Source organism: Glandiceps talaboti, chromosome 8, assembly GCF_964340395.1.
Source record: "Glandiceps talaboti chromosome 8, keGlaTala1.1, whole genome shotgun sequence".
Classification (NCBI taxonomy): Eukaryota; Metazoa; Hemichordata; class Enteropneusta; family Spengelidae; genus Glandiceps; species Glandiceps talaboti.
Genome location: NC_135556.1, coordinates 15373933 through 15387653, shown reverse-complemented (window position 1 = coordinate 15387653; position 13721 = coordinate 15373933). Strand labels below are relative to the sequence as shown.

At 38.5% G+C, this 13721-nt stretch overlaps 1 protein-coding gene across 1 annotated transcript in view; it reads right to left on the bottom strand.

The window, feature by feature from the left end:
* Positions 1-10106, bottom strand: part of LOC144439117 (extracellular matrix protein 3-like) — a 98032-nt gene extending 87926 nt beyond the window's left edge. The window contains exon 1 of the mRNA XM_078128383.1: positions 5063-10106. Coding sequence (XP_077984509.1) covers positions 5063-10025 — 4963 coding nt within the window. The 5' untranslated portion in view covers positions 10026-10106. The remainder of the gene's footprint in view (positions 1-5062) is intronic.
* Positions 10107-13721: the final 3615 nt, after the last annotated feature.

The window sequence follows — 13721 nt, the reverse complement described above, 5'->3', positions numbered from 1 at the left end:
CATCCAATGTTCTTTTACTACCCATCAATGATATGTACACGACCTTTGACTTCCCCTATCTGGTTGTCTGACCCCCTCCCCCCTTTATCCATCCACAAATGCAACTCATTTTGAAGAAGAATAGAAGTTTTTTAAAGAGGGGTTGTATTCACTTCGTTCGAAAAGGTTCCATTTGTTACATAACATACTAGAATGCATTTACATTTTGTATGGCTGAACTTTGAGTGTCCCTTGATATTTGTAGCCAAGTACTGTTTTTTTTGGGGTGGTCCCTGAAATCACAGCCCCTACATTTCGACTTGATTTCTACCATGGAAAAAATTGATAACATTATCATTCTCATTTTCATCACATGTGGAAAATATAGCCTAATCTCTGTAATGCAGTACATGACCTAAAACTACACAGACAAGAATGTCCAAGTTGAGATTATTTCATTTGTAGACCCTTGGCACAATTCCAACGCTCCCCCTCAAAGCATTCCATTTGGAGGATACAATCAGTAAAAACGACAGACTTGGGGGAAAGAAAATGATGCTATTTCAGTGGACATCAAATGTTGTTTGGAAAATTAAGCATCACATGCAGGTCTGTTGGCTATTAAATACCCTACAAAGTGAAAGGACTAAGTAATGCACTACTTAAAATCTACACACAATGTCGACTTATTCTTAACTTCTCTGAGCTCTCTCCTACAGTCCCAACACTGCAGCTAAGCCAAAGTTAACAAGTTACTGACACATGTCATGAGGTCTAATGAGAAATCTCTACTCAGAAAACTTTAAGTTTATAGCTACAACATTACGTTCTAATGCAGTTATGTTACTAAGCCCCATTTTCAAAATGAATTGACTGGGATGTAGTGAAATGGCATTTACTGTATGTTGTTTGTTGATATGAAGAATCTATGTTCTACTTACTGGTACATGGTAAACAACTGTATCCTGATGATGTCATAATTTTAAAACTTTTGAAAGTAAAATGTTCAATAAAGTTTATCAACGGATTTTCCGATGTGTACAGGAAACAGTATCTTTTTTGTTGGTGTTATCCAGGTTTTCACACTTGAGGAAACATTTTGCCTGGGTGAGTTTATAAATAATAAGAGCCATTTACACAAATCATGCTGGAGAAATACTTCCAGATTCTGCATCAACCGCGTTGGCCCTTTTAAACTTTGACCACCATAGTTCAGTAGTAAGATGCTGTTTTATACCCTTTTACAAATATTGAAATTTCTATTGCAAGGAAACAGATAAGCAGTTCATGCCCAATTAACTGCAATGATTCATTCAGCAAAGACTGAATTTACGAGAAGAAAAACAGCTGACGTGCATATACTTTAAGTCTGAGAGCAGAGAAAAGACAATAGCGATATACTTAAAGCAGATCCAGAAATGGATATAAGCTTCAATAAAGGGGACTTTGTATGCGAGTGCTCACCTACTTAAATATATATAAACAGATCTCAGATTTTTTTTACTCTAGGACTTTCTAGTTCATAAATCACGCGTTCCCATTTTCCATATGTTGGAAACACTGGCCTCAATCAAGCCGACAAGTTTCTGCCAACAGCCCAGAGCAATCTAAAGCACTCTGAAACAGACTTTTCACGTTCCACCCACACTGTTTGCACTGAACTTATTACACTGGTTTAACCTCATTTGGCCCCCCTCTCTATGATACAGTTGGGACTATCAACGCCTGATTTAGGACATCCTGCATAGACACTACAAACAACACTACATCATTTTGGCTCCAGTAAACTTCATTTCACAAGCTCAGGAAGTCCATATTGTACTGGCCGAACAACGGCTTTATTCTTCCAAGTCACTCATTTGCGAGTAAATTCCATAGATGTCTAAGCAATAGGGTAGATTCAATTCATGGCTGAAAGGCATCCAGATGCAGCACAGGGGGAATATAGAAAAGTTACCCAACTAACTGACACAGCAATGCCCTATATCGTCAGACAATCTACTTGGTATTAAAACCTGACCAGACAATGATACTCGTAAACGAACCCACTTGACAAAACATTTCCAAAAATCTCCTCTAATCCTATTAATTTATGAATCAAACAATTCACCGCAAACAACATATATTACAATTTTGATCATCAATAAAAAAAAAATCACAAAATTCAAAAAACACAATTTCTAAACATGCCCAAACAAAATACTTAAATTCTTGAATTTTAATGGGTAGCCTATTCATTTCAAACAACAAATACATAATCAGATATTATTCAATACTTTGTTGCAAACCATAGTAAACTATGAAGGAATGTATCCTAACTGAATGTAAGAAATACCGATACTGCCCATTGTCATTTTGTTTATATAAAAATGTATACAAATTATGAACAATAACTGGCATATTATTACAATAAGGGCAACATACTAATTATAAATCTCATTATCTTTTGCAGAAAAAACATTTTAAAAAAAGTTCTCACGAGTCTTCATCATAATAAAAGTACTAAGTTTAATGACAAGTTATTTTTGGAGAAGAATTTCGAATAATGATTTGAATTATTTGGTAGTAATACAATGAACTCAATTAATCTGATCTGTACCTTAATATTTTTTTTATTATATCTATGAAATACCTCAAGAATTTCCCTGTAAAATAAAATACCATCTATGCCAGTATTGTGATCCTAAATGCTCCTAATGTGGTCATCTTTATCAGTGACTTTGAGCTCAACAAATTGTTTTTCTTGTGCAACATTTTTTTGTTGGGGGGGGGGGGGGGGGGGGGGGTTGGGGTTTAGAAAACATGATTGTCTTTTATTGATTATCAGTCTCCCAGTTATCTATAGGTACATGTTTTGGGATGGATTTGGCCTATACTAGACATACAAATATAAAATTGGTTATCAAGGTTAATGTATAATTACTCTAAGACAATAACTTTTCAATAAATTTTATTGTTGGTCACATACTTGTTAACCTGTAAATCACACAGAATTCAGTTGCAAACAGCGATAGGACATTCCATTCAAGTTACAACCAACCAACCATCAAAACTTACTGTTATCAAACCAATTCAGTATATTCGTCCAATTTTAAATTTGTGCATTTGAAATATTGTACAGTGTACCAGGGGTTACACACATCAAAGGGTGTGGTACCAGCTATGTGTACATAACACTCAATTTGCACTTGCAGTTGCACTGCAATGCATTCTGGGAGCATATGAAGGGAATGTGACCTGATTGTATGGACTATAATTAAAATTTACAAAAGAATTATTTCCATGAAACAAAAAGTTTTCCTAGGTCTAAAGTAACTGTTTAAGACAAGTGAAATAATTAGACAAACATTTACATACAGAATACAAATGCTCATTCATGGCTTAATCACACTGGAGTGGATCTGAATCTGTACTGGTTCGTTATCCACTAATAGGAGTCACTTCTCATTCAGCCTACTGTATTGTACGGTTTTCCTTTTGTTTCTTCCTTCAATTTTTAGCAGTTTCATTTTCCTACTCTTACCTACTTTATGCAAAGTGCATGTTTGTTTTTCACACTGTATAGTTAGATTCATTTTATTTTTGAAATAAATTAGGCATGTGTTATAAAACAAATATAACCACAAAAAGCCACACCAAATTCAACACAACTTAGTTTTGGTTATAAATAAGCCTCATTGTCTTAGTCATGGGCCAAATTACTGATTATTTTCGGCACCTGGTCTTTTGTTGCATAAGATCTCTGATTTTTGAATTGTATTTTTTTTTTTAAACATCTGCCCAACTGTTTAGGTTACAGTGTATACTTAAATGATGACCTAATGCAAACACTTGATCATGGTCTATGTCCAAGTTGACAATGACCACTGTGTAGCAAGCTGGTTTTAAAGACAATGATCCTAGATACAGCAAATAAAACACCTAGTTCAAATTAATTTACAGGACTTTGTTCAACTTCAACTCCCTGCTGGGTTAAAACAATAGTGGGGGCTCTTTTTTTAATAAAAAACCAAAGGTTACATAAGACAACAAACTACACGAATTTGACCTCTCTTGTCTGAATTAATCCATAAGAAGACAATCAAGTTGAAACATTAAAATTTGCCATGTCTTTAACTGATGTACTGCAATTACTGGCCAAGGCAAACAGTCAATGGAATGATGGCATTATGTATGTATTTGGTAGCCAGGGGGCTTGTGGATTACCAGTGTCCTGAATTTGCACTTCTCCATTGCTAGAATTTTAATCTTATTTAATCTGATCATTACTGCATTACTATACATGATAAAGACTCGTTAACTGATGTGTATCACTTTAATCATATGCACAACCATACATGTGTATCAATAAATCTGTATAAGTCCCTATGGGTGAAAATTGTTGCTAGGTTTCAATCCCTAGAGACTAATTGAACCACAAAGACAATCGCAGTATTTTTTTTAAGGTATGCAGATTGCTGCATCATTACAGTATGCCCTGTTGTGAATCACACCTGTCATTTTTTAATAAACTGGCTCATTTAAGATCTTTACTTTCAAACAAAAAAAGGAAACATTTTGTAACTTTGTTGATGGTTGTTTTCAAAAGATCACAAAAATTTGACACTTGTGTTGATAATCCCTACACATTTAAAGTGGCCATGTGGATGAGGATTGGACATCTATTTTGGATTTTATTTTATAAAACAATTTTTTTCATGGCATCCTACTTGCAAAATCAAAGTGAAACAACATAGATCAAGTCGAGTTTGTAGCTTAACACATTGGAAAAAGCTAAAAACTGTGTAAAAAGTTTGTTATTGTACATACAATAACAAACATTTTACACATTTGTTAGTCTTTTGCAATTTATTGAGTTACACACAATGACTTTGTCTATCCACATTGATTTTTCAAATAGGAAGCCATGATATGTGTTTTATAAATTAAAAATCCAAAATAAATACCCAATCCTCATCCATATGGCCACCTTAAACATCCTGAAGGGATGAAATTAAAAGTAAATATGCAAGAAAGCCACTCCATTGACAAACATACAGTAGACTCAATCAAACAAATTTGATATGAAGGAGGTTTGTCCTACCTTGTGTGAAGTTGTTGATGCTGTTGTTTCCATTGCCAAGATTGACGATGAAACCATGAGATGGTAGGGTTGTGATAGTATACACCAGGTCCCTGTTTCGGCTGTCTCTGTCCTCCACCTTCAGTTGCTTGCTGGTGATTCTGTAGCCTAGTCGTCCGTTGTCCAGACCGGTCATGGCTGTTGCACCCTTGTTGGTCACCAGCTGCGGCATGCCATTGTCAACTGGAACAATGTCTATTTGTAGTTTCTGAGGTTTGCGAGTTGTGAGTGATGTATCAGGGAAAACGTAGAAGTCGGAATGTGTGCCATCAGTGACGATGAAGGAGAAGCTGTCTTGCAGAGTTTCTGATCCGTCGTGTTGATAACTAATCAGGTTATTGTTCAAGTCCACCATGGTGAATGTAGTTACTACAGCTGTGTAATTGCGCAGGATGTTGCCATGTACTGGTACTTGTGTGATTGTGAACTGCAAGACCTCATCGGGTGAATCGCGGTCATCAATACGCAATTCAAATGGTGTGATCAGTTTGTTGGAGCCTTCTTTGACGATAAGATTTTCAAAGAATACAACTGGCTTCTTGTTGTCGACATCACTGATAGAAATTCTAAATGTACGGAATACTGGGTTAAAGCCGTCTGTAGCTTCAAACTCAAAACTGTCCATCTTCATTTCATCATCACTGGTGTGAACATAGTAAATCTTGTTGCCAGCAAGATCAAGTTGTGAAAATGATGTGATAGGCATACCTGGATGATCGGTGCTTTCTAGATGACCTTTCACTGGTGTGTTGGTGACAGTAAACGTAAGAAGTTCGTCAGGACTGTTGAGATCAGTGGTGCTGAGTAGATTAGTTGTCAGTACTATTCTACCTCCTTCAGGAAGCTCCACACCTTTGTTGATAACGTCAGGGAAGATCATGTCAATACCGTCAACTGTAACATAGAAATAGCGATCAATCAAGGGATTAAGTCCATCGGTAACGTCAAACTTTATCAGATCTCGCACTCCTTCTTGACCTACATGGATGTAACGGATACGCTCGTTGTCGATTTCCCACTGGGTGAAGTTCATACCCACTGTAATATTCTGGAGAACAGTACCGTCGACTTTATTGAGGCGCTGCAAAAATCCATGAGTTGGTCCATACCTGACGATATATGTTATATTAGCATCATTGGAATCCAAATCAGTAGCCTTCAAAATGTCATTTGTAATAATCTTGATTTCACCAATTTCAATATCTAGACCATTGTTGATGGTAAGTCTAGGAGTTTCATCATCAACAGGGATAACCATAATCAAAATTTCTTTAATTACTTCATGAACTCCATCAGTCAGTCGAATAGTGAAGGTATCTTCGAGTGTCTCGGAGTCATCATGCTCGTATATAATTGCTGAACCTTGAATAATCTGATCTAAGGTGAAGTTGGCCACTGGAACATTTCCTGTTGGTCTACGTTGTACAATCTGACCGTGTTCTGGGTATTTAACTATGTAGAAGTGAAGTTCGTCGAGTGGTACATCTAAGTCCATGGCGTTCAAAATAGGTGTATCAATATTCAAGTTCATGCCTTCCATGACTGTAAATTCACGGGTGAACACTTCAGGTTCTTCATCATTGGTTGGCTCAATGATGATGTTGAAGAAGTAGTTTGGTGACAAGTTGATACCATCAGAACAATGGAAAGTGAAGCGATCTTCAACTGGTTCAACTCCTTTGTGAATACTCTCTACATAGTTGATATGGCCTGACCGTACATCCTTAATTGTGAAGGCACTGATGGGCATCCCTGCTCTGGACTTCTCTGAACCTGGTGCTGGTGAGATGTTTTCAACATAACCCATAGTTGATGGTACAATGATGGTGCATGTGATGTCATCATCAATGGTGTCTGAATCTGTAGCATTGAGGTTGTAAAGTGTGATTCCGTTCTTGTCTCCTTCAAAAACCACAAATGGCAGTGTCATGGTAACATTCGGTGCAATTGTGTCCATTGGAAGAATAGTCACAAACACTTCAACTTCTATGACACGATTGCCACCAAGGATCCATTCATCAGACATGTCTGACAAAGTCAAGAAGAAGGAGTCCTCTTGTTTGATCAGGCCAATTTCACCTCCTGTATGTCTGTATGTCACAAGTCCATTCACAATATCTTGTTGAGTGAAACGGTCAGTTGGGAGTCCATTACGTTCAATGACACCGAAAAGTGGTAGTTGTGAGATGATAAAGGTGAGCATCAAGTTATCAGTGTCTGGATCAGAAGCACTCAAGATGTCAGAAGTGATCAAAGTACTACCACCTTCTAATACTTCTATGTACGAACCAATCACGCCAGGTGGTAGCTGCAGAGTCGGTGCTTCATCGTCAACTGGTCGGACATTGATACGGATATTGACTGGTACTTTATGAACACCATCAAAGACCTCTAACTTGATTGAATCACCATTCACTTCAGCACCGCTGTTGACATATGAAATACGACCATTCTGAATATCTTCCACACCAAAGACGAAACCAGCATCAACTTCGAAACCATTATACATTATGGAACCATATTCTGGTGTAGCTGTAACAGTGAAGGTGATCAACCCAACATCAGTATCTGGATCTGTAGCATCAAGCATAGCTGGACTAATGACCATTATACCACGCTCAAACACTGTGAAACCGGTATTGGTGACAGTTGGTGGTTTATTGTCGACGGGACTCAAGAAGATGCTGAATGCCTGATCTGATACAACATTACCAGCAGGGTCTTGCACTGAGAATATAAACTGAATCACTCTTGGAGTAATGCCTAATTCGATAGAAGGTGGTTTGTAGCCAATCTTCAGATGATTAATTTGAGCTTGGCTGAACATGGTGACTGGGATGTCTGGGTCTTCAAAGAGAACAACCTCACCAGCAGGAAGTGGACTATTCAAATCGCTATCGAATGGTGGTGAAGTGACGGTAAATTTCAATTCTCTGTCATCAGAATCCAAATCTGTGTAACGCAAGAACTTCTTCTTGATCTCAGTAAGTTGAAATTCATTGACTGCCATTTGTAATGGAGTACCAGGATATAGATATGGTGGTTGGTCATCTACTGGTTGGACTTTGACGGTAAAAGTGTGGACTTGTGAGACATTTGGAGGATCATTTTTGTCCGCAACTCTGAAATTAAACTGATCCACTACTACTTCTGTATTATGTGGGCCAATATGTCTGTAGTAAATTTTATCGGTGTAAATGTCCTCTTGCAGCCATTCTGTAACTGGTTGTTCAAAATAACCATCTATAGCATTCCAATTTTGGGGGTCAGCAGGAATTTCAACTTGCCGTTTGATAATTTCACCTTCAGTAGAATATGGTGGCTCGATAATAAACATAATGGTGGCATCATCTGAATCAATGTCAGTAGCACTCAATTTGAAAGGACTTATTGGCACAACCTCACCCTTGTCAATGACCAAGCCAGTGTTGACATTAACAATGGGTGGCTCGTCATCAATTGGTGCAATTGTGATTGGGAACAAGAATTCAACTTCATTTTCTCCATCGGTCATACGGAAAATAATATTGTCACTGTAGGTATCACTACCATCATGATTGTATACAACAACAACACTATTGAGTTCCTCAGGGGTGAAGAACTTCCTTCGTTGGCCATTGATTAAAATTTCACCATGTCTCAGGCCATCTAATACTTGGATTCGTACATCTGCTAAATTATTTTCATCAGAAATTTCTAAATTTTTTGAACTTTGGAATGGGCGAGACTGTCCCTCGAAGAGCATCATACCAGTGTTTCGTGTTACAACTGGAGCAAGTGTGTTCATTGGCTTGACGACAACCATGAAAAATATTGGATCAGAGGTGGCAAGTTCAGAGTCGACAACTTCAAATTCTATTTGGAAAATTCTCTGTACGTTTGAATCGACGCTTGGGGGCACGTATGCTATTTTCAAGTCTCTTACGTCTTTCTGGTAGAAAGATGTAATGGGTTGGTTGCGATCGTCAGTGCTCACAATGTACCCTTCCCCAGGCCCCAAAGGTGAAGTGATATTGAAAATTAACTTATCTGGGTCAGTCTCCAAGTCTTCAGCTGCCAAAACATCAGACGTAATGGCCGTCATGACAAATTGGTCCACTTCCATGATTGGTAACACTGTGAAGACGCCGCTCGGTGGTGTATTTTCGTTGCCCTCCAGGATTCGGACCATAACTTGAAAATACTCTTGCTTGTTTAAGTTTCCGTCCTCGTCCAGCAACTCGACCAGCATTGGAATGAAGTCTTCACGGGGCGAGTCGGTATCTGCGGTGTGTTGGTAGCGAATGCCTGACTCGAGAAAATCATCACAGTCCATCATAACACCTTGAACGTCAGGAAGATTGACAACACGGCCGTATTTAGGAAGTCCGCTGGCTGGGCTCAACACTGTCACTTTGCATCGTTCTGTCGCTCTGCTGTAGGTAAACTCTAACTTTGTCTGGTCGACTGGATCGCTCAGTCCCATTAGCAGTGGAACTTGCAGTGGGATATTCTTAGTGACGATTTCCAATTGCTTTGCTTCAACTTTCACATCAATCATAAAAGGTATAATGGAAGTGTCGGTCGGTGTGTCATAACGCAGCTGTAGTTTTACCCTATCTTGCTGCGGTCTACGGGAGCCAAAGTGCGAGTATTTCACAAGTCCATACTCGAATTCGCACGGGAAAATTTTCGGTGACAACTGTCCGGGCCACTGCGACAACGGGTCGTCAAGTACGGTAACGACACAGCGATCGCCTGGCCGAACCTTAATTTGCAGTTCGCTAACTGGGTCGATTATTTTCTCTCGGCCGAAGGGCACCGCAATACCGCTGTTGCGTAGAACCTCAATGGATTCGAACTGTGCAGTTGAAAATGTCAGCAGAACACAACATGCAGCCAAAACTTTCCAACATATATGACAATGCTGAGTCCTAGGAGCCATGATGGCCTGGGAAGTATGATGCTATCGATGCAAGGAAAGCGAAATCTGGGAGATGTTTAGAGCTCCTTTCCCTTCGAACAACACATGTGTTCTGCATGACGAGCTATCCGTGCACCCTATCTTCGAACCACAACACAGGCCGCTTTACAGAAAGGTCGTGACCTTAATCACTACGCCAAAAACTTTTTTGAAAGTTTTGATACTCAACGAAATGATATTCAAAACTGACATGAGAAATGCCTTATTGTAGGTTTTATCATTTTTACTAAGAATGTTCCCTTCAAACTCAGAGTATTTATTTTCGAAACCCGTAAATAAAAGAACTATTTTTATGCGCAATGGTATAACATTCAGCTGTACTCAGCTTCCCCAGTGACCGCATAGTTTAGGCGGGGCCATTGAATTTCAGGGTGGAGTAAACGCTTGAAACTGTCACACAAGTTAGACTGTGTAGCGAGATAAAGCAGTCTGTCACCGGAAAATATCTTTACAACTGCTGTTCATCAAATTAAAACACAAATCTGCATAAGTGCTTCATTTTTTGTTCGCCCACGGTAAACGCGCAGTCAATAAAAAAAAAAGTTTTACAAAAAGGGAGGTTTTTTTTCTAAAAAAAAGTTTTTGTAGCTAGCTTCTGGTAAACGTATAAGCTTAACTGTCTGGAATGTGAAATTTCTTGTTTTGTGTGTTTGGTATTTCTATGCAAAAGTTTCCTTCACCATAGATTAAAAAACAACACTTCTCAAGTCATCTATGCTTCACAGTTTAGATATCTTTGGATTATGTGTGAATGGTTGTTAGAATTTGCAGTCCGATACGGCGATAGTGTGCCCGCTATGACTTCCAGGGCCACCAAATCCCACATGGGCCTGACATTCGACTTGAAGAGTACCGACAGTATATAGAGATATACGCTTTTATTTAATTGCAATTACATGGAAATTAAGAATCGCGTTACACGGTTGTTAGAAAGAGAATTACAGGCGAAGCAGCAGGATGTGATCAGATACTGTTATTTTTTGAGGAGTTATGGTAGTTTTTTTTACAATCAAACTAAATACATTTGGAAGTACCTATTTCTGGTTTTACAATGGTTTCATTCAATATCTTATGTATATACAGACTGTTCCGGAAACCCACCAGTCTGGAAACTTAGACACTTGCGTGGTTTGTCCGTAGCCTTGGAATATTCCGAACGTGATTTATACCAGATTGTTGCCAATGTGCAATGTCACTCGTTTTAAGCCCAGTACACGTAGTACAGTGTTGATGAGCTTGAAACTCACGGCTATGAGTTTTCTTTGAGTAATTACATCTGATGGATAGAAGAGTGCTAGGGTATTCACCGACGCAAATATGCCTAATTGCGTTTGAATGTTCTCAAAATAATTCACCCGAATACTAAACATGCATCAGGTATTGCCTGCAGTGTGTTGTAGGTGAGTGAAATGGGCGGAATACAGATAGAAACAATCCCTTGACAGAGAAAAAAATCGTAAAATTTATTTATTTTTGTCGATCCTGTTGAGTTTATATGATGATCTGACACCCTTGCTGGTGTTTCATTGTAAAGCTTTTAAAGTCCTTGGCACATCGACAGTCTGACGTGTGTGTTTTGTAACCTTGCCCCGGCTTCCTCCCACTTTCCGCGACAGGTCGGGGGGAAAAAAACGCAATGTGGAGAAAATAGCAGTCAGGAAGAATGATGTTTTACTACGTTTATTTAAGAATAAACTATGGTGACAAATATTCTAATCCGTCAATTTTAAAGTAAATGTTAGAGAAAGTAGAAGCAAACAGTTTTCGACCTTCAATGAGTAAATGTACTTTCAAATTACCCGTTCAATGGGTCGGTCATTAGGCAGTCCGTTGTCTGTGCGTGTTTCTCGCTTTTGTCTTCTTGTTATTTGCGTAAATGGTACACTTTGTACTGGAAAATCACATACTTTGCGAATTGGTGACGATGAAAGGGAAAATAAACCTAAAAAGTTATTCTAATAACTGATATGCATTTGGCGTCGATTTACTCCCCCCCCCCCCCACCACGGATATTCGATATTCAATGCAAAAAAAAGTAAAAGGAAAAAAAGGCACGGAAATCTGAAATTTGAGATAATCGGATCTGTATGTTTTTGCCAAAGTGTGGAGAGAGAGAGAGAGAGAGAAAGAGAGAGAGAGAGAGAGAGAGAGAGAGAGAGAGAGAGAGAGAGAGAGAGAGAGAGAGAGAGAGAGAGAGAGAGAGAGAGAGAGAGAGAAGAAATGTTCCTGTCAAGAAACATACCTATGCACTTTTTTATCAATGGTTTTATCATTTCCAGGAAAGCACCACCATTTCTCTGTGTGCGGTGCTAGCTTGGGGACGATATAATTAGCTAAACTGGACAATAATGATAATACGATTATTCATGTTTTATCAGTGGTGTAACATAAAGTGCCCCTAATACAACGTAATCATGGCCATGTACATATGTATGCCCTATTCCATTAACTGCATATCGCACTGCTTTCTCCTGGTTGTATGGATAGCATGTAAAGACTCGTGCTAGACACGACAGCCAGACATTTTGTCGCCGAGTTAACTTTGATGACAGCGTTCAGTGGACGTAAAGAGTGCCAACAGTCCAGTTACCAGGAGTTAATTGTGCTGTGTTCGTCAAGACTGAATAAGAAGTGTATGTGTTAAATGAAGGTCTTCGACCATATTTGTATCTTTGCAACGATGCAAATGACAAAAATAAGAGCAACTTTGACAAAACTGATGATTGTGGCAACCTTTTATTGACGATTGGGAAAAACAAAACTTGATGATTTTGGCACTACCTTTGATTAGCGCCACCTATAATCACTACAAAATCACCCTTTGTTTTTATTCTTTTGGCGTGCATGTTTAGATATCCACTAAAGATGGCGATCGACCTATCTTTTGGCGACATATTTTCAGCCAAGAGTTTCACATAGAACAGCGACACATCTCTAGAACTTATATATCTGAATATCACGTAAAATGATCATTCACTATAACAGATCCTGGTTAATGATCACGTAGTATATCAACATCACATTACATTTCAAGGAACGCCAGCTATCTGTACGTTTTTCCATCGTGTTAGAAGTGAAATACCTTACGTTTATATCTAATGGGCAGTGTAAAACGGCACCTGATAAAAAAAGCTACCCGAGGAAAAGATAGAATGTGTTTACGAGGGATGAGATTGCATCAATCAAAATTAAACACCAAATTGAAATTGAAAACCAAATTAGGAGTCGAGGGCACTTCACAGTTCTTTAAATGCTTGAATCCAAAGATTGGGTAACATATGATCTTCAACTTTCGATGATTCGTTAGTTTCATATTATACGTGTATCTTTACTATCGTATATTGACAGAAGTCACAGCTCATCATCTCTACATCGCGAGTTTGCTAGATTCATCTACGAATTGGTTTGTAGCCGGAAGGTCCGACTCGTCGACGAAATGAAATCGGAAGGATTCATGGCTTGAGATGTAAATAGGTGCCAACTTCAATCATGTCAACGTGCAATATGCTTTTACTATTATGCACAATGTATATTCTACCGAAAATATATATTGAATTTGTTGAAACCTACGGATGTATATGCTTTCTACAGAGAACAGCTTGTCTTGAGGACTTATCTGTGAAAGACCAAGTTTATCAACATTCTCGAAGTCTACAT